Source organism: Oncorhynchus masou, chromosome 13 (genome assembly GCF_036934945.1).
Source record: "Oncorhynchus masou masou isolate Uvic2021 chromosome 13, UVic_Omas_1.1, whole genome shotgun sequence".
Classification (NCBI taxonomy): Eukaryota; Metazoa; Chordata; class Actinopteri; order Salmoniformes; family Salmonidae; genus Oncorhynchus; species Oncorhynchus masou.
In genome coordinates this window covers 74,794,649-74,821,301 of record NC_088224.1, presented here as the reverse complement: position 1 = coordinate 74,821,301, position 26,653 = coordinate 74,794,649, and the positions used below count along the sequence as shown (strand labels likewise).

The window sequence follows — 26,653 nt, the reverse complement described above, 5'->3', positions numbered from 1 at the left end:
ATACCAGCAGCTGAAAAAGACGCACCAATTTCGACGGAGGACACCGGGCGGACACCTGGAAAATGTAGTCTCTTATGGTCAATCTTCCAATGATATGCCTACAAATACGTCACAATGCTGCAGACACCTTGGGGAAACGACAGAAAGGGCAGGCTCATTCCTCTCGCATTCACAGCCATATAAGGAGACAATGGAAAACGGAGCCTCAAAAATCCTGCTGGTTTCCTGGTTGCCGTTTCATCTTGGTTTTGCCTGTAGCTCCCGTTCTAGGGCACCCACAGACAATATCTTTGCAGTTCTGGAAAATTCAGAGTGTTTTCTTTCCAAAGCTATCAATTATATGCATAGTCGAGCATCTTTTTGTGACAAAATATCTTGTTTAAAACGGGAACGTTTTTCATCCAAAAATGAAATAGCGCCCTCAGAGTTTCAAGAGGTTAACAACACTGTCATCTCAGATTTTCAAAATATGCTTTTCAACTATAGCTAAACAAGCATTTGAAAAGAGAGTAAGAGTATTGATAGCTAGCATAGCTATAAGCCTAGAATTCAGCCAGCAACATTTTCACAAAAACAAGAAAATCATTCAAATAAAATAATTTACCTTTGAAGAACTTCAGATGTTTTCAATGAGGAGACTCTGTTAGATAGCAAATGTTCAGTTTTTCAAAAAAATATTATTTGTGTAGGACAAATCGCTCCGTTTTGTTCACGTTTGGCTATGAAAAAAACCTGTATCCAGTTATAGCCTCAAGCTCATTAGCATAACGTAACGTTAACTATTTATGAAAATCGCAAATGAAATGAAATGAATGTGCTTGCTCTCAAGCTTTGCCTTTTCTTAACAACACTGTCATCTCAGATTTTCAAAATATGCTTTTGAACCATAGCAAAACAAGCATTTGTGTAAGAGTATTGATAGCCAGCGTAGCATTTAGCGTAGCATATAGCGGGCAACATTTGCACAAAAACCAGAAAAGGATTCAAATAAAATCATTTACCTTTGAAGAACTTCGGATGATTTCAATGAGGAGACTCTCAGTTAAATAGCAAATGTTCAGTTTTTCCTGAAAGATTCTTTGTGTAGGAGAAATCGCTCCGTTTTGTACATCGCGTTTGGGTACCAAAAAACCCCGAAAATTCAGTCATCAAAACGGCGAACTGTTTTCCAAATTAACTCCATAATATCGACTGAAACACGGCAAACGCTGTTTAGAATCAATCCTCAATGTGTTTTTCACATATCTCTTCATTGATATATCGTTCGTGGTAGTCTACTTTCTCCGGTGCATCGCTTGGAAAAAGACGTGCAGTTGAAGATGACGCACCAATTTCGACGGAGGACACCGGGCGGACACCTGGCAAATGTAGTCTCTTATGGTCAATCTTCCAATGATATGCCTACAAATACGTCACAATGCTGCAGACACCTTGGGGAAACGATAGATCGGGCATGCTCATTCCTTGCGCATTCACAGCCATATAAGGAGACAATGAAAAACAGAGCCTCAAAAATCCTGCTCATTTCCTGGTTGAAGTTTCATCTTGGTTTCGCCTGTAGCATCAGTTCTGGGGCACTCACAGACAATATCTTTGCAGTTTTGGAAACATCAGTGTCCTCTTTCCAAAGCTGACAATTATATGCATAGTCGAGCATCTTTTTGTGACAAAATGTTGCGCTTAAAACGGGCACGTTTTTTTATCCAATAATGAAATAGCGCCCCCATAGATGTAACAGGTTAAAAAAGTAACAATAAAATAACAATAACAAGGCTATATACAGGGGGTACCAGTACCAAGTCAGTATGCAGGGGTACAGGTTAGTCAAGGTAATTTGTACATGTAAGTAGGGGTAAAGTGACTATGTATAGATAATAAACCGCGAGTAGCAGCAGTGTAAAAACAGAGACAGGGAGGTTACAGATAGCTTGCTTGGTGCCTTAGCTGTAGCTTTGTTCACTGGTTGTTTTGGTCTGCAGTCTCCTGTTGGATAGGCTGATGTTAGGGGAGCGTGCCTGATGTTATGACGCTATGTGCAGTTCTTTGGGGCGACGACAGAGGGGAGCTGACTTTACCAAAGCACTGTCTGTCTGTTTGTCTGTTCTCTTCATTGATCTGTCTGTCTGTCCATCTGTTTGTTTCAGGCTGTGGAGGAGCTGTTGGAGTCTCTGGACTTGGAGAAGAGCAGTTACCACATGGGCCTGAGCAGGGTAAGTCACACACGTGCACACACACACACACACACAGACACACACAGACAGACACTGCATCTCAAAACACACATTATCTATGTCTCAAAACTTAAGAGAACTTACATTAGGAGAGAATATGTAAACTAATAATGAACTATGTATAAACCATTAATAAATGCCTCGGAAAAGTGTTATGGTAAGTGACGCTGTCAACACGTGTGAAGGCTTAGCACAGTCTAAATCAGGCCCAAGGTGTTCTATCTCTGCCTGGGAGCAGTGATTAAAAGAAGTACCCAATTTTCATACTTGAGTAAAAGTAAAGATTAAAAGAAAGCTAACAGTAACAGTGAAAGTCACCCAGTAAAATACTACTTGAGTAAAAGTCAAAAAGTATTTGTTTTTAAATGTACTTAAGTATCAAATGTATAAATCATTTGAAAAATGTCTTATATTAAGAAAACCAGACCACACAATTTTATTGCTTTTTAAATTTACAGATCGCCAAGGGCACAGATCAACACTCAGACACAATTTACAAACTAAGCATTTGTGTTCAGATGTTCTCTTGATAGGTGCTGTAACGAGTGCTCTGAGAGTTGGGAAGCAAGTTCAGGAAGTGAGTGTTTTAATAAATAAATGTAACATAATACAAAACAAGAAAACACAAACAACGCACAGACATGACACAGAAACAGAATCAATTACGCCTGGGGAAGGAACCAAAGGGAGTGACATACAGTGCCTTGAAAAGTATTCATCCCCCTTGGCATTTTTCCTATTTTATTGCATTACAGCCTGTACCTTAAGTAGATTTTTATATGGGTTTAATGTAATGGGCATACACAAAATAGTCCAAATTGGTGAAGTGAAATTTAAAAAAATACTTGTTTCAAAAAATTAAAACTTTTAAAAAACGGAAAATTGGTGCGTGCATATGTATTCACCCCTTTGCTATGCAGCCCCTAAATAAGATCTGGTGCAACCAATTACCTTCAGAAGTCACATAATTAATTAAATAAAGTCCACCTGTGTCCATTCTAAGTGTCACATGATCTCAGTACATATACACCTGTTCTGAAAGTGCCCAGAATGCAACACCACTAAGCAAGAGGCACCACCAAGCGAGCGGCACCATGAAGACCAAGGAGCTCTCCAAACAGGTCAGGGACAAAGTTGTGGAGAAGTACAGATCAGGGTTATAAAAAAATATCAGAAACTTTGAACATCCCACGGAGCACCATTTAAATCCATTATTACATTTTTTTAAGAGTTTGGAACCACAACAAATCTGCCAAGAGAGGGCCACCCACCAAAACTCAAGGACCAGGCAAGAAGGGCATTAATCAGAGAGGCAACAAAGAGACCAAAGATAACACTGAAGGAACTGCAAAGCTCCACAGTAGAGATTGGAGTATCTGTCCATAGGACCACATTAAGCCGTACACTCCACCGAGCTGGGCTTTATGGAAGAGTGGCTAGAAAAAAGCCATTGCTTAAAAAAAATATAAGCAAACCCATTTGGTGTTTGGGAGACTCCCCAAATGTATGGAAGAAGGTGCTCTGGTCCGATGAGACTAAAATGTAGCTTTTTGGCCATCAAGGAAAATGCTATGTCTGGTGAAAACCCAACACCTCTCATCACCCTGAGAACACCATCCCCACAGTGAAGCATGGTGGTGGCAGCATCATGACACCCTAGACCCACTCCAATTTGCTTACCGCCCAAATAGGTCCACAGACGATGCAATCTCAACCACACTGCACACTGCCCTAACCCATCTGGACAAGAGGAATACCTATGTGAGAATGCTGTTCCTCAACACTGGGGCCCCACAAGGGTGCGTTCTGAGCCCTCTCCTGTACTCCCTGTTCACCCACGACTGCGTGGCCACGCACGCCTCCAACTCAATCATCAAGTTTGTGGACGACACAACAGTGGTAGGCTTGATTACCAACAACGACGAGACGGCCTACAGGGAGGAGGTGAGGACCCTCGGAGTGTGGTGTCAGGAAAATAACCTCACACTCAACGTCAACAAAACTAAGGAGATGATTGTGGACTTCAGGAAACAGCAGAGGGAACACCCCCCTATCCACATCGATGGAACAGTAGTGGAGAGGGTAGTAAGTTTTAAGTTCCTCGGCATACACATCACAGACAAACTGAATTGGTCCACTCACACAGACAGCATCGTGAAGAAGGCGCCGCAGCGCCTCTTCAACCTCAGGAGGCTGAAGAAATTTGGCTTGTCACCAAAAGCACTCACAAACTTCTACAGATGCACAATCGAGAGCATCCTGGCGGGCTGTATCACCGCCTGGTACGGCAACTGCTCCGCCCTCAACCGTAAGGCTCTCCAGAGGGTAGTGAGGTCTGCACAACGCATCACCGGGGCAAACTACCTGCCCTCCAGGACACCTACACCACCCGATGTTACAGGAAGGCCATAAAGATCATCAAGGACATCAACCACCCGAGCCACTGCCTGTTCACCCCGCTATCATCCAGAAGGCGAGGTCAGTACAGGTGCATCAAAGCTGGGACCGAGAGACTGAAAAACAGCTTCTATCTCAAGGCCATCAGACTGTTAAACAGCCACCACTAACATTGAGTGGCTGCTGCCAACACACTGACACTGACTCAACTCCAGCCACTTTAATAATGGGAATTGATGGGAAATGATGTAAATATATCACTAGCCACTTTAAACAATGCTACCTTATATAATGTTACTTACCCTACATTATTCATCTCATATGCATACGTATATACTGTACTCTATATCATCGACTGCATCCTTATGTAATACATGTATCACTAGCCACTTTAACTATGCCACTTTGTTTACATACTCATCTCATATGTATATACTGTACTCGATACCATCTACTGTATCTTGCCTATGCTGCTCTGTACCATCACTCATTCATATATCCTTATGTACATATTCTTTATCCCCTTACACTGTGTATAAGACAGTAGTTTAGGAATTGTTAGTTAGATTACTTGTTGGTTATTACTGCATTGTCGGAACTAGAAGCACAAGCATTTCGCTACACTCGCATTAACATCTGCTAACCATGTGTATGTGACAAATAAAATTTGATTTGATTTGATGCTGTGGGGATGTTTTTCATCAGCAGAGACTGGGAAACTGGTCCGAATTGAAGGAATGATGGATGGGATGGTGCTAAATACAGGGAAATTATTGAGGGAAACCTGTTTGTCTTCCATAGATTTGAGACTGGTATGGAGGTTCACCTTCCAGCAGGACAATGACCCTAAGCATGCTGCTAAAGCAACACTCAAGTGGTTTAAGGGGAAACATTTAAATGTCTTGGAATGGCCTAGTCAAAGCCCAGACCTCAATCCAATTGAGAATCTGGTATAACTTAAAGGTTGCTGTACACCAGCAGAACCCTTCCAACTTGAAGGACCTGGAACAGTTTTAAATTGAAGAATGGGCAAAAATCCCAGTGTCTAGATGTGCCGAGCGAATAGAGACATACCGCAAGAGACTTGCAGCTGTAATTGCTGCAAAGGGTGACTCTACAAAGTATTGACTTTGGGGGTGTGAATAGTTACTGTATGTAGTTTTCAGTTTTTTTGTGTTATTTCTTGTTTGTTTCAAAATAAAACATATTTTGTATCTTCAAAGTGGTACAGTAGGCATGTTGTGTAAATCAAATGATACACCCCCCCTAAAAAAATCTATTTTAATTCCAGGTTGTAAGGCAACAAAATAGGAAAAATGCCAAGGGGGTGAATACTTTCGCAAGCCACTGTATATAGGGAAGGTAATCAGGGAAGTGATGGAGTCCAGGTGAGTCTGACACGCAGGTGCGCGTAATGATGATGACATAACAAGCAGCCTGGTGACCTTGAGGCCAGAGAGGGAACACACGTGACAAGTGTGTAAATTAGACAATTTTCCTGTCCTGCTAAGCATTCATAATGTAACGAGTACTTTTGGGTGTCAGGAAAAATGTAAGAAGTAAAAAGTACATTATTTTATTTAGGAATATACAGTAATGGAGTAAAAGTTGTCAAAAATATAAATAGTTAAGTACAGATACCCCAAAAATCTAGTACTTAAAAGTATTTTTACTGAAGTACTTTACACCACTGCCTGGTGTACCATCTGTTTACCCAGCATGCCCTTCTCACTGGAATCATGGGTCCTCTGCTGTGACGCTGGTTCCTGGCTGGGTCCCTGGGCTGGCGCCTTTGTCTGTTAGTTGGCGGTTGGCGACACTGGGAGACAATTACCCCCCAATTCCCTCCTGTTGCTCCCTGTAGCCATTGATTTTGGCATGCGATAGCTCTCTTTGTTTGTGGCGCTTCGTCGTGACACGCCGATAACCCCCCACAAACACCAATCAGCACAGTAAGAGTCAAACCTTTCAGATGCAAAAGAGAAAATCCAAAGTAAAAGACAGCCTGATAAATTGCTAATTAGCATAGGAGGCTTTTTCTGAATGTCTCCGGAATAGAGGACAGTGAGAAGTATTGTTCTGAAGTAAACCGTAGGAAAAGGGTGTTTAGGGAAGTTTGACATTGGCTGTGTGTGTGTGTGTGTGTGTGTGTGTGTGTGTGTGTGTGTGTGTGTGTGTGTGTGTGTGTGTGTGTGTGTGTGTGTGTGTGTGTGGGGGTGTGTGTGGGTGTGTGTGTGTGGGTGTGTGTGTGTGTGTGCGTTCCTTCCCATCTCTCATCATGCTGAGAAAAATGGACGACTGACAAAACAATAAGCCCCAAGTGACCTCAGCCGACCTTTAGAGTTGCATTCAGAGACAAAGAGGTCCAATATGTTCCCCATGTTCCTTCGCCCACGCTGACAGTCATTGCTATGCAGAAGGTCATCCTGCTAGGGGGGAAGGCCTGTGTGACGGGGCCTTTTACTGTGACACATCACACATCCCATTGGCGTTTCTCAGCGGTTGCATCACTTGCGGGTCGTGATGGTGGGCGGGAAAGTCACAGGCTGGAGAGTATTCTCTCAGCTCCTCATCATGATGTGATAGTGTGTCCGTGTTCTACTCAATCTACCGCATCGGGAATAGGGAAAGGGGGATAACTAGTCAGTTGCACAACTGAATGCATTCAACCGAAATGTGTCTTCCGCATTTAACCCAACCTCTCTGAATCAGAGGGGTGCGGGGGGCTCCCTTAATCGACATCCACATCTTCGGCGCCCGGTGAACAGTGGGTAAACTGCCTTGCTTCGGGGCAGAACGACAGATTTTTACCTTGTCAGCTCGGGGATTTCAATCCAGCAACCTTCCAGTTACTGGCCCCACACACAAAATAGTCCAAATTGGTGCAGTGAAATGAAACAAAATACTTGTTTCAAAAAATAAAAACTTTTAAAAAACGGAAAAGTGGTGCGTGCATATGTATTCACCCCTTTGCTATGAAGCCCCTAAATAAGATCTGGTGCAACCAATTACCTTCAGAAGTCGCACAATTCGTTAAATAAAGTCCACCTGTGTCCATTCTAAGTGTCGCTCGTACAGTGTATGTTAACAGAATGCCCATACAGTGTATGAAAAGTCCTCTACACCTGACAATAGAGGTATCAAACTCAAGCCGATGTGCTATTCTCTGGAGGTGAAGACATCCCTCTGCAGTTGCATGCGTTGCCCTACGGCAGAGAAGTGTGGGTGTGTTGGTGCTGTGTGTTTTTACCGTGCCCAGCCCACTCCCTTCATGTGATATTTGCTTGGCTGTACACACACTTCCCTAAGAGCTCTGAGCTTTGATTGTCTGTGCAGGGTAGTGTTTTCTCTCCTCCTGTGCCTCTGATAGAGGATAATAGGTGGTTAAGGGCCCTGGAGTACTGTGATAGATCAATCCTGATGCATCATGATGAAATTGCTGCATAACACCAACACAGCTCTTATCTTCAGGAGCCGCTTGGTGAAATCTGAACAAAACACTCTATGGACTAACCATCCCAATAGTTGTTGTTTTTAGTTGAAGAAAACACAGTGCCTATGACTAACTGGAGATGATGGCTAAATCCAAGAGAGGTTTCACCATAAACTTTCCCTGTCGTTTTAGAGTTTCCCCAGAAACTTCCTGTCTTTGTTAGTTTACTTTCTGTAACCGTGGCAGCCGCATATGTTGGTAACACAAAGGATTTTAATGAGGATTTTGTGAAGTTAAGCATAGCTCTCCCGCGAACACTATTAGCATGCTAATGCAATTAGGCAGCATTCAAAGAGTTTCATGAGCTCTCAGCTCTGGCCTGAGAAACTGTAGGGAAGTCCACCAGCAGCTCCCCACCCAATCTCCCAGAGCAGATCAGAGAATGGAAATGACTAAAGTGTTTGAGGTAATCCAACTCAATTAAACGTCCGCACTGTTAACACCATTGAAATGCAAAGTAAACGCAGGACATGATGTAGTTGATATGCAATCCCTGAATCCCCGATGTATGGTTGCAGATTTTTAGTCAGATTCCAACTCGGCAACGTTGAATCATGTAAAAACAAATTAATGTAATTTTTCATTTGTAAGCCACAATGACCCCAAACGAAAAAGTTGTATGTTTACTATACTTCTATTCCATAGTATTGTGCAACCTTGCACACACACATATGCTCCATGTCCGAGCATTAGTGTCCTGATTAATCAGCATCTAACTATATATCTCTCTCCAGGTGTTCTTCAGAGCTGGGACCCTGGCCAAACTGGAGGAGCAGAGGGACGTCCAGACCAGACGCAACATCACCATGTTCCAGGCTGCCTGCAGAGGATACCTGGCCAGACAGGCCTTCAAGAAGAGGAAGGTGAGTGAGTGCTCTCAACCCGGGCAAGTAGTCCTTACCAACCCAAAGCCCAGCTCAGATTAGATGACAAAAGGAGCAAAACTGACTATAGATCAGTAAAACTGACCGTTTCTTGCCGCTCGATCACGTCACACAATGCAGATAGCTAATGCCTACACACAAAGCCGATACTGAAGAGCTGTGTATCCTGAGCTTCTCTGGGACCCCCACATTCCCTGAATCACCACACCAGAACAAACACACAATTCTCAAAGTAATTGTCAATAAAAGCCTTTGACACTTATGAAATGCTTGATATATACTTCATTATTTTATAGTAACATCTGACAAAAATATCTAAAGACACTGAAGCAGCAAACTTTGTGGAAATTAATATTTGTGTCATTCTCAAAACTTTTGGCCACGACTGTGGCGCGTGAGTTTCACGTTTGGGAAAGATAATTTTCACAATAAAAATGTGCCATTATAATAAAAGCATTACATGCATAATTGCGTTTCTGGTCACTTTGGATAATCGTGTTTTCCGCTAATGGCATATTTGCGCTTATATGCTACTACCATGTACGCATTGCTGCGCATATGTGAAGAAATAGCCTAGTAGTTTATCAACATTTTAAGCTAAACATTCTGATCTGTTGCATCAGCCACATTGCATATAAAAGGTTTGTATTCATTTGGGATCTATCGCAACCCACAACTGTCCCAGACTGTTTGGAATATTTATTTATTACACAGAATAGAATAGGTTGACTTTCGTACAGTGGGGGGTAGTAGATTGACATAGGCTAGTGCTTTTGCTGTTCTTTCTGCCTACTCATCTTGTTGGCTGGCGGAAAAATATCTTACAATATGCACCTCGGAATTTTATAAGGACGTCCGCAGTTGCATCCCCGATGTGTCTGTCTTAACTTGTAGCCTGTGAGAAAGACCCGATCATGTGACGGAGAGCCATGTGAGTGAGAGGCACTTCGGACTGCGCAGCACACTCAGAGAGAAGGGCACAACGTAGCACTCTGGGCCGCAAAAGGCATGGATTTTTTTAGGGTGCGTTAAGGCCACTAAGGGGATGTCGCCGTGAAATTCGAGGCATTATCAAGTGCTTGTCTAATTGTGAATGAGACACTATTGGAGTGTGTACAGCCTGCGCAAAAAAACAAAACAGAGCTCATGCCTTTCAAGCAACTTTTTTGAAATCATCATTAGTCGTATCATGCAGCCTTACAATGTATTAAAAATGAAAACATATAGCCCAACGTTTGTAGAACAACTAAAGTTACATTAATAACTCAACATTAAGCATATAGGAATACCTATTTCTTTATTAACGGCTAAATACAGAGAAAATATTCATTTTATTCGGGTTTGTTCAATTTTATTCAGCTTTGTTCAATTTTATTCTTCATACAATAAAATAATATTATATATATATATATATATATATATATATATATATATATATATATATATATATATAATATAATATAACAATAATGCCACAGAATTATAAGCCAATCTTGTCTGCTAAATGAACTGGTGTAGCCCACAGCCATTTGGCATAGTCACATCAGCCCCTGTACCCTGCCTTTCCCAACAATCTTTCTGTCAAAGCATGTTCTTGATGGCTGGCACAGTGGAGTGGTGGGGGCAACTGGAGGGTGTAAACAGTGGGACTGGTCTTTCTACAGGGTATGATTATTATTGTAGACGCCTGTCATAATCCCTGCTCCAGTCATGAGGGGGAGGTCTGGGACTGGAGAGAGACAGGGGCAGGGCTGTGTGGGTATGTATGTGTGTGTGTGTGTGTGTTTGGTGGATGACAACAGTCCACCCTGCATGCGCCATCACACCAGAGTGATCAAGACGACCAGGAATATAACACCCTCCACTGACTGACTGGATCCACTGGTGGGGATCTGTTCAGCTCTGTGTGTTGTCCTGTCGTGTGTGTGTGTGTGTGTGTGTGTGTGTGTGTGTGTGTGTGTGTGTGTGTGTGTGTGTGTGTGTGTGTGTGTGTGTGTGTGTGTGTGTGTGTGTGTGTGTGTGTGTGTGTGTGTGTGTGTGCTTGTCTGAGTGTGTGAGGGAGAGACAGTGGTTAGCATGTGTGAACTAACATAGATCTGTGTATGAGTATGCAATGTGTACGTGTGTGGCAGTAGCCTACATGTGAGTCTTGGATTGTCCATGTGTGTTTGGAGAGATTGGGATTCGACCACTGTGTCTTCCCTGCCATCCCCATCTCTGGTAGTTATTGGGCTCAAGGTTGCTGTCTGTAAATTGCTTTTCAAGGACAGTGGGCTTATCTTCATTGCTCTGCCTCCTGTGAAGGAGTCCTGCCTGTTTCATTTGATTGCTGCCTCTCTTTGTAAGTTGTTTACCTTGATTGTTTGTTTTGATTTAGGATTAGGATATTGATAGTTTGCATTGTTGGAGACGTGTTTAGTTGTAGTTGTAAACGTCTCCACTATGAGTGACTGTCATTCCTCACAGTGTGACTGGCTGAGGGTCAGTCAGGACTGGAGAGTGTTGTGTAATGTTGGGAGGTAGAGGTCTTCATGGGTTCAAAAAGTTGGACCTGTTCGGAAATGGACCTGGGGCTTTCACACCCTGACCCGATATGCTTAAATATATTTTTTAAATATAGAGACCACTTCCGGACAGACCTGAGGATAACTAGACCCGTTATAGACCTGGTCTGGATCCGAGTGAGGGAAGCAGCATAAAAGCTCTTTATTTAAGATACTTTATTTACCGGAGCTGATAAAATGTGAGAGGAGGGGAAAGAGTGTAGCCGCTCTAGGAGGCGGGGAGGAGGGAGGGAAAGAGAGTAGGGGCGGGGAGGAGGGAGGGAAAGAGAGTAGCCGGGGAGCCGCTCTAGGAGGCGGGGAGGAGGGAGGGAAGAGAGTAGCCGCTCTGGGAGGAGGGAGGGAAAAGAGAATAGCAGCTCTAGCAGGCGCTCTAGCAGGCGGGGAGGAGGGAGGGAAAGAGAATAGCAGTTCTAGGAGGCGGGGAGGAGGGAGGGGGAAGAGAGTAGCCGCTCTAGCAGGCGGGGGGAGGGAAAGAGAGTAGCCGCTCTAGGGGCGGGGGAGGAGGGAAAGAGAGTAGCCGCTCTAGCAGGCGGGGAGGAGGGAGGGAAGAGAGTAGCCGCTCTAGGAGGCGGGGCGAGGAGGGAGGGAAAAGAGAGTAGCCGCTCTAGGGAGGGAGGGAAAGAGAGTAGCCGCTCTAGGAGGCGGGGAGGAGGGAGGGAAAGAGGTAGCCGCTCTAAGGCGGGGAGGAGGGAGGGAAAGAGAATAGCAGCTCTAGCAGGCGGGGAGGAGGGAGGGAAAGGGAAGGAGAGAGGGAGGGGAAAGAGAATAGCCGCGGGGAGGAGGGAGGGAAAGAGAGTCTAGCAGGCGGGGGAGGAGGGAAAGGAATAGCAGGCGGGGGGAGGAGGGAGGGAAAGAGAGTAAGCAGGCGGGGAGGAGGGAGGGAAAGAGAGTAGCCGCTCTAGCAGGCGGGGAGGAGGGAGGGAAAGAGAGTAGCCGCTCTAGGAGGCGGGGAGGAGGGAGGGAAAGAGAGTAGCCGCTCTAGGAGGCGGGGAGGAGGGAGGGAAAGAGAGTAGCCGCTCTAGCAGGCGGGGAGGAGGGAGGGAAAGAGAGTAGCCGCTCTAGCAGGCGGGGAGGAGGAGGGAAAGAGAGTAGCCGCTGGAGGGAAAGAGAGTAGCCGCTCTAGCAGGCGGGGAGGAGGGAGGGAAAGAGAGTAGCAGCTCTAGCAGGCGGGGAGGAGGGAGGGAAAGAGAGTAGCCGCTCTAGCAGGCGGGGAGGAGGGAGGGAAAGAGAGTAGCCGCTCTAGCAGGCGGGGAGGAGGGAGGAGGGAGGGAAAGAGAGTAGCCGCTCTAGCAGGCGGGGAGGAGGGAGGGAAAGAGAGTAGCCGCTCTAGCAGGCGGGGAGGAGGGAGGGAAAGAGTAGCCGCTCTAGCAGGCGGGGAGGAGGGAGGGAAAGAGAGTAGGAGAGGAAGAGGAGGAAGCAGGCGGGGAGGGGAGGAGGGAAAGAGAGTAGCCGCTCTAGGGAAAGAGAGACTGCGAACTAAAGTAGACCTATAGCTGCCATAGCTAGGTTCTTTATCATGAAATATGTTTACTTAGTACTTGTCTTGACTACATCAAACCGGGAGAAGCAAGTTAAGCTAGCTATGCTAATTGAGGCTGCAGTACATGTGCTTTCCCATCCTACAGTTACAAATAACAACGCCATTCAGAATATTAATTAGCAGCCTACCTGTTGGCTCTTGGTCGTTGTAGCCTATCCTTCTTATTTAACTTTTAATTCTGTCATTTTAATTTAATCTTTCATTGATTAGATATCTTCTAACTTTTGCTACGCGGAGGCTCTATGACTGTAGCCTATTGCTGCTTTGATGACTTATGATTGGCCAACAACAAGCTACACGCGCCATGCTCCACTCTCGTGATAAGCAAGAGCAGCAGGATAAAGGAAAGAAGTCTCTCTCTGCTGCAGCAGTCACATTCAGATCTGTACGGGCCCTTCTGGACAAGTCCGAGACCGCTGACAATCATGTCACTTCTGACCCAGACGCTTTACTATATTACTTTACTTTACTTTATTATTTAGAATTCTGGATCCAGACCTGCTACGGTCCAGGATTGGGTCTCGGGTATTCTCAGGTATTCGGGTACAGGTGGATCCGTGAAGACCCCTACTGCAAGGCCCAGGGGGCAGGAAGGGAACAATATCACAACTTATTGGCTCTAGAACACTTATCAGAAGGCTTTTCTGAGCCAAAGCTCTGCTTTACAATGTGTTTCTGTGTACAGTACAGTACCCTACCCTCCAGCAGTTATGAAAGGTACATTACCAGTCAAAAGTTTGGACACACCTACTCTAAAGTACAAGGCATTCTGCAGCGATATGATCTCCAATCTGGTTTGCGCTTAGTGGGACTATTATTTGTTTTTCAACAGGATAATGACCCAACACACCTCCAGGCTGTGTAAGGGCTATCAGCCAATCTCAACCCAATTGAGATGGTTTGGGATGAGTTGGACCGCAGAGTGAAGGAAAAGCAGCCAACAAGTGCACAGCATATGTGGAAACTACTTCAAGACTATTGGAAAAGCATGCTGTTTGAGAGAATTCCAAGAGTGTGCAAAGATTCCATATGTGCTATTTCATAGTTTTGATGTCTTCACTATTATTCTACAATATAGAAAATAGTAAAAATTAAAGAAAAACCCTTGAATGAGTAGGTGTGTCCAGATGTTGTACTGGTTACGTTTAGTTCAATGTGTTTTAATTTTGATCATCTGATTCTCAGGAAGTTGAGACAGAAAGAGTAAGTTGAATATTGTTTTATTTAAAGTTGAACTCAACGACTAAGTATCTATTTACACACACGGTGAAGACTTTGCACCATTCCAGCTAAGAAGCCAAGGCATGTTTAAGAGGAAAATGTGTGTTGAGGAGAGTGGTACTGGTGAATATCTGAGGCTTGTGTCATATCGAGGTAAGGTGGTTTGATATTTACAGGAAAATGTTCTCCAGCATTGAACAGCTAAGCATGCAGACTCGCATTTGATTACAAGGCAGTGCAGGGTGTTACACTTGAACTTTTGGCCTATATTTCTCAGACGCAAGACATGACTATGCAAGTGTTGAATTCCTCGTCTGAACACTGACATCCCCTCTGCCAAAAAATATATATTAGTTTGTTTCTCTCTCTGTCTGTTTGATTGCTCCGGGGGGCTCCCCACACCTTGAAGTCCTCGCAGCCTGAGCCAAACCCTCACAGGGATTTTGTTTTCAAAGCGCTTTGAGGGAGAAAGAAAGGGAGAGAAAGAGGCGGAGAAAGCATGAGAGAAAGGAGCGAGGGAAAAGTGACGCTGCTCGGAAACGGTGCTTCACCATGGGGGAATAGATGAATTGAAGGCATCCGGTATGGCGTTTGAAGCCCACAGCCTGCTCTCTCTTTGACATTTTGTGGAATGAACTAGTGACAGCATGGCGAAGCAGAACATGGGTGATTCCTCCGTCAGCCAGTCGGCCCATAGTGTCTAATTAAATCGTTGCCTTAAGACAAAGCTTCTTCCCCGACTGGGAACAAGTGTGTGTCAGAGCATGCATCCGTTACATCTATAGCCCTGTGTGCTCAGCAAAGGCCATGTTGCTGCACAGACACTCAAAACGAGCTCTGTAAAAGGGGAGGCAAAAGTCTGAGTTAAAAGGGAGAGTGAGACAAAGAGAAAGGAATACATTCTGTTCCTGTGTCTCTCTAACACCATCAATACCTGTTTGACACACACAGATCCTATTTCTAAACAAAGGCTGCAAGATCCAAGTCTAAATCCCTCTAGTGGTGTAGATGAGCTCTCTGTATGGCTGAGTAACAGAAAGATCAACACTGACATTTTCAATGGGACCCCCCCCCCCCCTTATTGAGTCTACACAGGATTTGTTAAACTTGTTTAGGTCTAAGCATGACAAACACACTTTAGGGGGCATAACCTGTATGCCTGTTCAGTCAGTGACTAGGATGGCTAAGAGGCATTTAGGTGCTCTCATGGCGTGACAAATACGTATTGTGTTCTGTCATGGCAACCCCATTGGATGCGGTTGCATTGTGCTGCTCTAATTGGGTTGCCAGATAATGGGTGGTTTATTGGAGATGCCCATGTAGCGGGAGCATGTAGCTCCTCCTAATGCCTTTTTAACAGGCTGCCAAAGTGGTATTGATGTTTGATTTGAATTCTCTGAAGAGCTCTTTCTCAGCTCTTAAACCCAGAAGATCTTTGGAATGTCTTGATTCTAGCTCGCCCAAATTGTCACACTTGATGCAAGTGCCCGTTAACGTGCCAGTAGACAATGACCCTAAGCAATGGCATTTTATATTTTCTTTATCAAAAGTGACATATTTGATACTTATTTGTGATACATATTTATATCCATGTCAAAGAACTTGAAGAATCCTACATGTTGGCAGACAACTGCAGACACAAACACCCACACACACACAGGTTCCTTCGTTGTAAGAACCCTCTGCTCCTTTGCGTGCGTTTCAGATCCAGGACCTGGCTATCCGCTGCATCCAGAAGAACATCAAGAAGAACAAGGGCGTGAAGGGCTGGGCCTGGTGGAAGGTGTTCACCACAGTACGCCCCCTTATAGAGGTCCAGCTCACAGAGGAGCAGATACGTGGCAAAGACGTGAGTACACAAACTATACACACCCTCCATCTACTGTTGATCAGGGGTGTAGTCATTACGTCAAACAGGGATGGAAACTAGCGTTTATATTGGGCAGGTTCAGCAAACAGGGATGGACCTAACTGAATCTGTCCAATAGAAATGCTAGTTTTCATTGCAAAACTGAATATTTTGCAACAGTTTGGAGTAATGATTACACCCCTGCATTTGATTCCCTCCCCCTGCTTTATAGACTATACAGATTTAGCTCCCTCTAATACTGTAATATGTGCTCCCTCTTCCCCTTCCCTCTCTCGTTCTGTCTATCTGTTCCCAGGAGGAGATTCAGCAGCTGAAAGGGAGGCTGGAGAAGGTGGAGAAGGAGAGGAACGAGCTGAGACTCAACAGTGACCGCCTGGAGAGCCGGGTACACATGCACACACACACACACACACACACACACACACACACACACACACACACACACACACACACACACACACACACACACACACACACACACACACACACACACACACACACACACACACACTGCGCTGCAGACTAATATATGAAGACATTGTACCAGCAGCTCTGTCTCTATAAATAAAGGATGAATAGATGAAGGTTGTAAGTATGTCATGAAGTTGAACTGTATTGCACTATATGCATAAGACCGGGTGCATGTGTAACCCTCTGGCTAATTGCGATTGTGTGTATGCCAGATCACAGAGCTGTCGTCGGAGCTGGCAGACGAGAGGAACACAGGAGAGTCGGCCTCTCAGCTGCTGGAGTCTGAGACCTCAGAGAGACTGAGACTGGAGAAAGACATGAAGGACCTGCAGGTAAACACTGCCAAGGAGAAATTAGACATCCTTAACTGTTCTAGGATGTACACAATTATTTCATTCAACCCATTATTTGAACCAGATAGGTAAATGGAAAACCTATTCTGATTTGCAATGACAACCTTGCCAGTTCTGTTGGCTGAAACGTAATGGTGTAATCAGATTGTTGACCCTGCCTTCCCCAGCCTTTAGTTTTCTATTTGACATTTGACATGATGTTTTTTTTCCGGGTGTTCCAACTAGCTGGGATAGATTTTTCCACTGACTGTTCAGATTGCACATGCTGATGGGCTGGGCTGGGTACAAATGACCTCGCTTCTAGAAATGAGCGATTGTGTCATTTAGAGGAAGTGTGTGTGTGAGAGCAATGTGAGGCCTATCTGTCAGTATTTCTATCTCTGTCTTGGTATAATGTGTTTGTGTATTAATGCATGGCCTGTGGTTCTCTCCCCAGACTAAGTTTGACTCGATGAAGAAGTCTATGGACTCTATGGAGATGGAGGTGATGGAGACCAGACTCCTCAGAGCCTCTGAGCTCAACGGAGAGATGGACGACGACGACACAGGTCAGCGGCACACACACTTGCTTGTTTTACTATCCTTGTGGGGACCAAAACATTTATTTCCATTCAAAATCCTATTTTCCCTAACCCTTAACATAATCCTTAACCTAACCTTAACCCCAAACCCCTAAAACTGAACCTAACTCCTAAATCTAACTCCGAACCCAACCTTAATTCTAACCCTAATTGCAACCCTAAACCTAACCCCTAAGCCTAAAATAGCCTTTTTGCTTGTGGGGACTGGCAAAATGACCCCACTTGTCTGAATTTTCCTTGTTGTACTATCCTTGTGAGGACTCACAAGGATAGTAAAACCAAACCACACACACTGTTGCCATGGTGACAACTTAACACCATGAAAACCAGCACACAAAGGTAGACCCCAAGATCAGGATGGAAGTAGGCTGTTTCTGGTTGGTGGAATCAAGCTGACCACCCTGTAGACTGATGTGGCTGCCTGAAATCAATGAGGAGACTAAATGTTTGTAAGAAATGGATTATAAAAGACAGCAGACGTCCTCAAATTATATTCGACTGCATGCCGAACAGACTTCCAGCTAGACTGCGAAAGCAGTCTTTGTTTGGCTATTCTGAATGTAGAATAGATTTTGTGTCAGTGTTTTGTTTTTAATTTTCAACACCCCACATTTTAAGTGGAATAGACAACTCTGTTTAAGAGACACTACATGACCAAAAGTATATGTGGACACCTGCTCGTCGAACATCTCATTCCAAAATCATGGACATTAATATGGAGTTGGTCCCCCCTTTGCTGCTGCAACAGCCTCCACTCTTCTGGGAAGGCTTTCCACTAGATGTTGGAACATTGCTGGCATACCTGGCATCTGCCAAACCCAGATTCATTTGTCGGACTGCCAGATGGTGAAACGTGATTCATCACTCTAGAGAACGCATTTCCACTGCTCCAGTGTCCAATGGAGGTGAGCTTTATACTACTCCAGCCAATGCTTGGCATTGCACATGGTGATCTTAGGGTTGTGTGCTGCTGCTGGGCCATGGAAACCCATTTCATGAAGCTCCCAACGAACAGTTCTTGTGCTGACGTTGCTTCCAGAGGCAGTTTGGAACTCGGTAGTGAGTGTTGCAACCGAGGACAGACTATTTTTACTCACTTCAGCACTCGGCTGTCACATTCTGTGAGCTTGTGTGGCTTTATGACGGTGCCACGTTGAAAGTCAATGAGCTCTTCAGTACGGGCCATTCTACTGCCAATGTTTGTCTATGGAGATTGCATGGCTGTGTGCTCGATTTTATACACCTTTCAGCAACGGGTGTGGCTGAAGTAGCCGAATCCACTCATTTGAAGGGGTGTCACATACTTTAGTACATACTGTACATGTACAGGCCATAACAGTACTGTACCGACTCTAATATGTCTTCAATACAGCTTGATACATTACCTCCTGACTAATGCAAACCCCTTCCATGGTCTAACAGACTTCCTTTCAAACTAGCTATTCAATTTCAACTTAGTTCTATTTGAAGACATATTGAATGCAATGAAGGTTGCTGAGGGGAGGACAGCTCATAATAATGGCTGGAACAGAGTGGATGGAAACCATGTGTTTGATACCATTCTGCTCCAGCCATTACCACGAGCCCGTCCTTCCCAATTAAGGTGGCCACCAACCTCCTGTGATTGAATTGTGAACTGGTGTTGTTCTTGAAGTGCTGTCCATGACCTGTCTGCTAACTGTGCTGTATCATGTTGTCTGTTAGGGGGAGAGTGGAGACTGAAGTATGAGAGAGCCATCAGAGAGATTGAGTTCACCAAGAAGAGGCTCCAACAGGAGTTTGATGACAAGCTGGAGATTGAGCAGCAAAACAAACGACAGCTGGAGAGGAGGGTAAGGCAGCATCGGACACACACTTCTGACAGCTGGAGAGGAGGGTAAGGGAGCATCGGACACACACTTCTGACAGCTGGAGCGGAGGGTAAGGCAGCGTAGGACACACACTTCTGACAGCTGGAGAGGAGGGTAAGGCAGTGTAGGACACACACACTTCTGACAGCTGGAGAGGAGGGTAAGGCAGCGTGTTCTGACAGCTGGAGAGGAGGGTAAGGCAGCACACACTTCTGACAGCTGGAGAGGAGGGTAAGGCAGACAGCTGGAGGACAGCGAAGGACACACACTTCTGACTGCTGGAGAGGAGGGTAAGGCAGCGTAGGACACACACACTTCTGACAGCTGGAGAGGAGGGTAAGGCAGCGAAGGACACACACTTCTGACAGCTGGAGAGGAGGGTAAGGCAGCGTAGGACACACACACTTCTGACAGCTGGAGAGGAGGGTAAGGCAGCGTAGGACACACTTCTGACAGCTGGAGAGGAGGGTAAGGCAGCGAAGGACACACACTTCTGACTGCTGGAGAGGAGGGTAAGGCACCGTAGGACACACACACTTCTGACAGCTGGAGAGGAGGGTAAGGCAGCGTAGGATACACACACTTCTGACAGCTGGAGAGGAGGGTAAGGCAGCATCGGACACACACACTTCTTACTCAACCTCCCCCTGCTTACACACACTTGCACGTTAGGATTTACACCTACCTCATTTACACACACACACAGGCTAAAATACTTCTCATATCCTTCATTCCTTCCTGAGTTGTCAAGATGTAGTTGACTACTGCTCTTGGTGGGTCTGTCTGTCTCTCTGTCTCTCCTTTTCTCTCACCTGCCCAGCGATGAGGAAAGGAATCTGCCCATCCCTGTCTTTGTCTATCTCTGTCTGGCTTTTCTTTCTGGCTTTTTCTCAGCCCCTTTCTCTGTTTTTGACAACTCCTCTGAGCTTTCTCATAAACGTCAAATAAAGCTTTACACTCCCTGAGCGCTCACTCAGTGAGACGTAAAAGGAGCAGTGAAGCAATAACTAGTCTTTTCTTTCTCTCACCTGGTCGGCCACTCAGACAGACAGCTTGACAGAAGCTAACAGACGCTTTGACCTATTTCATGCCTCTGTAACATGTAAAATCTTTTTTCAAAATAAGCAATCTCTCTATCTCCCTCCGTCCCCCTCCAGCTAAGTGACCTCCAGGCAGACAGTGAGGAGGTGCAGCGTACGGCCCAGCAGCTGAAGAAGAAGTGTCAGAGATTGACGGCTGAGCTACAGGACACCAAGCTACACCTGGAAGGTCAGCAGAGCCGCAACCATGACCTGGAGAAGAAACAGAGGAAGTGAGTTCAGTTCATACCGCACACACTCTGTAGGGCGACAAACACTCATGTGCACACAGATCATAGAAATAGATAGAGGACTATAGTACTCAAATGTCTGTTTTAGCATGGGCAGCGCCATTGAGGACTTTCACCATTTTGAAGTAATCAACTGCGTAGGACTTCCAATTGGTTAAGAAAGGATCACATAATGCCATCCAGGTCATCAGGAGGGATCAGCCAATGAATTAAACTTGTGAGGAAACATTCCTTAACTGCAGTTGGCAGTAAATCGCCAACCCTGGATTTATACCTGTTCAAACAACACACTCCAGGTGGCAGTATGCGCCCTTTCAGTTTGTTTACCAACTCCGTAGATGAAAAAGAGAATGGTCTACTTCAAAATGGAGATGTCCTGAATGGCGCTGCCTGTGCTTTCCATGACGCCAAAATAGGACAAATGCAATGATGCAATGTCTATCTGAGTCTATGATATAGACACACTCACCTACACACAAGTGTGCGTCACACACACACTCATACAGTACGTTCAGATCTGCAACTACAGCCTGATATTACTCATACACTCACCCTCACTGTGACCTGAAGAAGAAACCCGAGCTCACTACCTTAGATCTTCAATGTAATTTAAAATATTTTAAAGTCCTAGGTAAAACACCACAGTACTCTCTCAATCTCTCTCTCTCTCCCCTGTTCTCTCTCTCTCTGTCTGTCTGTATGTCTGTCTGTCTCTCTCGCTCTCTCTTTGTTTCTTTCTCTCGCTCTCCCTGTGGTAATGGTCACTGAGTGATGTCACACTGAAGCAGAGTAGGGGAGATATAATTTAGCAATAAGGCCCGAGGAGGTGTGATATATGGTCAATATACCAAGGCTAAGGGCTGTTCTTAAGCATGATGCAAAGTGGAGTGACTAGACACAGCCCTTAGCCGTGGTATATTGGCCATGTATCACAAACCCTGAGGTGCCTTATTGCTATTAAACTGGTTTCCAACGTAATTAGAACTGTAAAAAAAAAAACATTTTTTGCCATACCCTTGGTATATGGTCTGATATATCACTGCTGTCATCCTTCAGGGCTCAAAACACCCAGTTTATAATACAAATGAATCTATGAGATCAGTAAAGTCGAGGAAACGTACTGGGATGCCGCAACCACACTGCAAATGTTTGGTGTGTGTATGTGTACACACTTGGCATCCAGCCTGCTGACCAGAGACTTTTTCACCATGGACGTCTCCTGGAACTCAGGGGGGAGAAACATACACACAGACACACTTTGTGGTCTCTAAACTTCGCTGTGCTGGTTAGAGGCCCATGCTGTCTAACCCCTTTAGTTCACAAAGTAAACAGAATGACAAACACTCCCCCCGTGCGAGTATGTTGTTCTATGTCGATAGGAGACGCGTGGCAGGGTGTCTAGCCAGACAGGGCATTAACATGTCTGTGTGTGTGTCAGGTTTGACTCCGAGCAGAACCTGTCTCAGGAGGAGGTTCAGAGGGAGAAGAATATTAGAGAGATGCTGAGCAGAGAGAAGGACATGCTGACTGGAGAGGTGTTTAGCCTACGACAGCAACTGCAGGTACTGTACTCTACTGGCCTACCACATCTCTGTGTGTGCCAAACATTTATTCAAATAGTATTTGAAGTCTTTCAAGTACTTTGAGCTTTTGAGTCTTCCCGAAGCCTCAGGTGACAGACTTTTTGTGACTATTCTAGTGGCTCCATGGCAAGCTCAATCAAGCACAGCTATTTGAATGATTTTTTTTATTTTTTATGATTGTGTGTGTATGCACCTATAGGACATGGATATGTGTGTTTAGGATGTTTTCACACATAGTCCCCTTTAAAATAACTGATCTCAGTCCTCTTTAAAGTGAACTGTGGTGTAAAATAACTCAGTTCTCTTTGTATTCTCACTGCCCTTACCTTTTGATGAGGACACAACTCTTTTGCCAGTTCACTTCACCTATTTTGTGGTCTGTGTCCTCTTTGCATTCACATTGTTATGTTTAGAAAGGAACCAAGATCTTTTTCCAACATTCACTCAATGCACTCTCGGTTTTTACAAAGTGCAGGACAAGCCCTTCCATCAGAATGTGTTATCGGACAGCTAGATATACCTACATCCATTTTGGAAGCAAATAGATTGCATTTAGTTAAAAGATGAGACATAATAATTGCAATCAGAAGATACTATTAACATGTCAATATTATTGGTAAGAGAATAAATAGCAGAATAACTGCAGATTAAATAATGCAGCAATTGAAAATTGTACACCCAATGTCGACTACTGCCCCTTTAAGAGCTAGAATTGATTTTGTCCCCGATGTGATTCTCATCAAATACACTACATTGCCAAAAGTATGTGGACACCCCTTGAAATGAGCGGATTCTGCTATTTTAGCCACACCCATTGCTGACAGGTGTATACAATTGAGCACACAGCCATGCAATCTCCATAGACAAACATTGGCAGTAGAATTGCCCGAACTGAAGAGCTCAGTGACTTTCAATGTAGCACCGTCATAGGATGCCACTTTTCCAACAAGTCAGTTCGTCAAATGTCTGCCCTGCTAGAGCTGCCCTGTTGAACTATAAGCACTATTATTGTGAAGTGGAAACATCCAGAAGCAACAACGGCTCAGCCACCAAGTGGTTGGCCACGCAAGCTCCCAGAACTGGACCACCAAGTGCTGAAGCGCGTAAACATTGTCTGTCCTCAGCTGTAACACTCACTACCGAGTTCCAAACTGTCTCTGGAAGCAACATCCGCACAAGAACTGTTCGTTGGGAGCTTCATGAATTGAGTTTCCATAGCCGAGCATCCACACAAAACCCTAAGATTGCAATACCAAGCATCGGCTGGAGTGGTGTAAAGCTCACCGACATTGGACTGTCTGGCAGTCCGATGCATCTGGGTTTGGTGGATGCCAGGAGAATGCTACTTGTCCGAGTGCATAGTGCCAACTGTAAAGTTTGGTGGAGTAGGAATAATGGTCTGGGGCTGTTTTGCATCGTTCGGGCTAGGCCCCTTCCAGTGAATTTAAATCTTAGCGCGACAGCATACAATTACATTCTACATGATTCTGTGGTTCCAACTTTGTCGCAACAGTTTGGGGAAGGCCTTTCTTGTTTCAGCATGACAATGCCCCCATGCACAAAGTGAGGTCCATTGAGAAATGGTTTGTCGAGATCGGTGTGGAAGAATTTGACTGGCCTGCACTGACCTCAACCCCATCAAACATCTTGGAACCCTGACTGCAAGCCAGGGTTAATCGTCCAACATCAGCGCACGTCCTCACTAATGCGCTTGTGGCTGAATGGAAGCATGTCCCCACAGCAATGTTCCAACATCTAGTGGAATGCATTCCCAGAAGAGTGGAGGCTGTGATAGCAGCAAACGGGGACCCGCTCTATATTAATGCCCTTGATAGTCTGTGGTGTGGGAATAATGACAAGCAAACCTGGGGAGCTTTTTGATTACATTACCCTAAAAAAGGGAACCGGACTTGGGAATTCAAGCGAACTGAACTCAGACCCCATTTGGAGATGGTCACAAGTCGTTTTGCTTCAGGGGCTCTTTTGAGGGGTCTGAGTTTTTTTTGGAGTGTTCACACTGCATTAAACATTAAGTGAACCGCACTATAGGACAAGGACCTGGAGATGTGTGTCTCCTCTCTCCCTATAGGACAAGGACCAGGAGATGTGTCTCCTCTCTCCCTATAGGACAAGGACCTGGAGATGTGTGTCTCCTCTCTCCCTATAGGACAAGGACCTGGAGATGTGTGTCTCCTCTCTCCCTATAGGACAAGGACCTGGAGATGTGTGTCTCCTCTCTCCCTATAGGACAAGGACCTGGAGATGTGTGTCTCCTCTCTCCCTATAGGACAAGGACCTGGACATGTGTGTCTCCTCTCTCCCTATAGGACAAGGACCTGGAGATATGTGTCTCCTCTCTCCCTATAGGACAAGGACCTGGAGATGTGTGTCTCCTCTCTCCCTATAGGACAAGGACCTGGAGATGTGTGTCTCCTCTCTCCCTATAGGACAAGGACCAGGAGATGTGTCTCCTCTCTTCCTATAGGACAAGGACCTGAATATGTGCGTTTTAATGTGTATCTCCTCTCTCCCTATAGGACAAAGACCTGGAGATGTGTGTTTTAATGTGTATCTCCTCTCTCCCTATAGGACAAGGACCTGGAGATGTGTGTTTTAATGTGTCCTCTCTCCCTATAGGACAAGGACCTGGAGATGTCTCCTCTCTCCCTATAGGACAAGGACCTGGAGATGTGTCTCCTCTCTCCCTATAGGACAAGGACCTGGAGATGTGTGTCTCCTCTCTCCCTATAGGACAAGGACCTGAATATGTGCGTTTTAATGTGTATCTCCTCTCTCCCTATAGGACAAAGACCTGGAGATGTGTGTTTTAATGTGTATCTCCTCTCTCCCTATAGGACAAGGACCTGGAGATGTGTGTTTTAATGTGTCTCCTCTCTCCCTATAAGACAAGGACCTGGAGATGTGTGTTTTAATGTGTATGTCCTCTCTCCCTATAGGACAAGGACCTGGAGATGTGTGCGCAGAATGTGAAGTTAGAACAGCTGGAGGCGGAGCTGCTGGACCTGTCGTCCCAGGAGACCAAGGATGAGGCGTCCCTGTCCAAGGTGAAGAAGACAATGCGTGACCTGGAGGCCAAGGTCAAAGACCAGGAAGAGGAGCTGGATGAACAGGCCGGAACTATACAGATGCTGGAGCAGGTACAGAGTTATATATACACACAGAGACCCACACACTTGTACACACACATGCAGACGCGCGCACACACACTCTGAGGATGACACCCATATATACTTTGTCTTTGTGTTGTGCAGGCTAAGCTGCGTCTGGAGATGGAGACAGAGAGACTGCGCCAGACACACTCCAAGGAGATTGAGAGTAAAGATGAGGAGGTGGAGGAGATCAGACAGTCCTGCAGTAAGAAGGTACTGCACACACCGGCAACCGGCAACCTTATATGACTAAAGGCAAATGATTAGTTGTGACAATGTGTGACTTTAGTCGCCACAAATAGCTGGTTTCGTCACCAAAGCACAAACATAAACGATGACTTATGTAAACACGTCTCTTTCAGTTGGATCACATTTCCTAGGTCACGTATAGTGTGTTCTTGTGTTGTCAGCTGAAGCAGATAGAAGTCCAGCTGGAGGAGGAGTATAATGACAAACAGAAGGTCCTACGTGAGAGGAGAGAACTGGAGACCAAGCTGCTGTCTGCCCAGGACCAGGTACTGTCAGACACCCCACTACCAGTCCACCTTGGACAGTCTTTACCCAGACTAGTTATATGTCCAGTGGTTGTCAACCCTCCTACTGGATAGTTACAGATTATGCAGGCTTTTGTTGGTACTGTGATTAGTGTGTGGTGTAATATGTTGAGCGGGTCGTAATCTGGTTGTGTTGCTGCTGTCCCCAGGTGAACCCCAGAGACGTGGAGACAGAGAAGAGGCTGAGGAAGGATCTGAAGCGCACCAAGGCCCTGCTGGCCGACGCCCAGATCATGCTGGACCACATGAAGAACAACGCCCCCAGCAAGAGAGAGATTGCCCAGCTCAAAAACCAGGTAGGTACGACCCCTAGCACCCTCGCCCAGTGATGCACCATGGAGATACTGACACGCCGCGGAGATACTGACACACCACGGAGATACTGACACACCACGGAGATACTGACACACCACGGAGATACTGACACACCACGGAGATACTGACACACCACGGAGATACTGACACACCACGGAGATACTGACACACCACGGAGATACTGACACACCACGGAGATACTGACACACCACGGAGATACTGACACACCACGGAGATACTGACACA

At 45.4% G+C, this 26,653-nt stretch overlaps 1 protein-coding gene across 7 annotated transcripts in view; it reads left to right on the top strand.

The window, feature by feature from the left end:
• The window catches only part of LOC135553047 (unconventional myosin-XVIIIa-like), a 161,086-nt gene that overhangs the window by 107,006 nt on the left and 27,427 nt on the right, over positions 1-26,653 (top strand). For all 7 annotated transcript variants that reach the window (XM_064985114.1, XM_064985113.1, XM_064985111.1 and 4 more), the window contains 13 exons: positions 2,145-2,210; positions 8,856-8,984; positions 16,036-16,179; positions 16,496-16,585; positions 16,884-17,003; positions 17,461-17,572; positions 19,310-19,437; positions 20,613-20,767; positions 22,224-22,347; positions 25,326-25,526; positions 25,641-25,751; positions 25,949-26,053; positions 26,242-26,388. In XM_064985114.1, the coding sequence (XP_064841186.1) occupies positions 2,145-2,210; positions 8,856-8,984; positions 16,036-16,179; positions 16,496-16,585; positions 16,884-17,003; positions 17,461-17,572; positions 19,310-19,437; positions 20,613-20,767; positions 22,224-22,347; positions 25,326-25,526; positions 25,641-25,751; positions 25,949-26,053; positions 26,242-26,388 (1,632 nt within the window). The remainder of the gene's footprint in view (positions 1-2,144; positions 2,211-8,855; positions 8,985-16,035; positions 16,180-16,495; positions 16,586-16,883; positions 17,004-17,460; positions 17,573-19,309; positions 19,438-20,612; positions 20,768-22,223; positions 22,348-25,325; positions 25,527-25,640; positions 25,752-25,948; positions 26,054-26,241; positions 26,389-26,653) is intronic.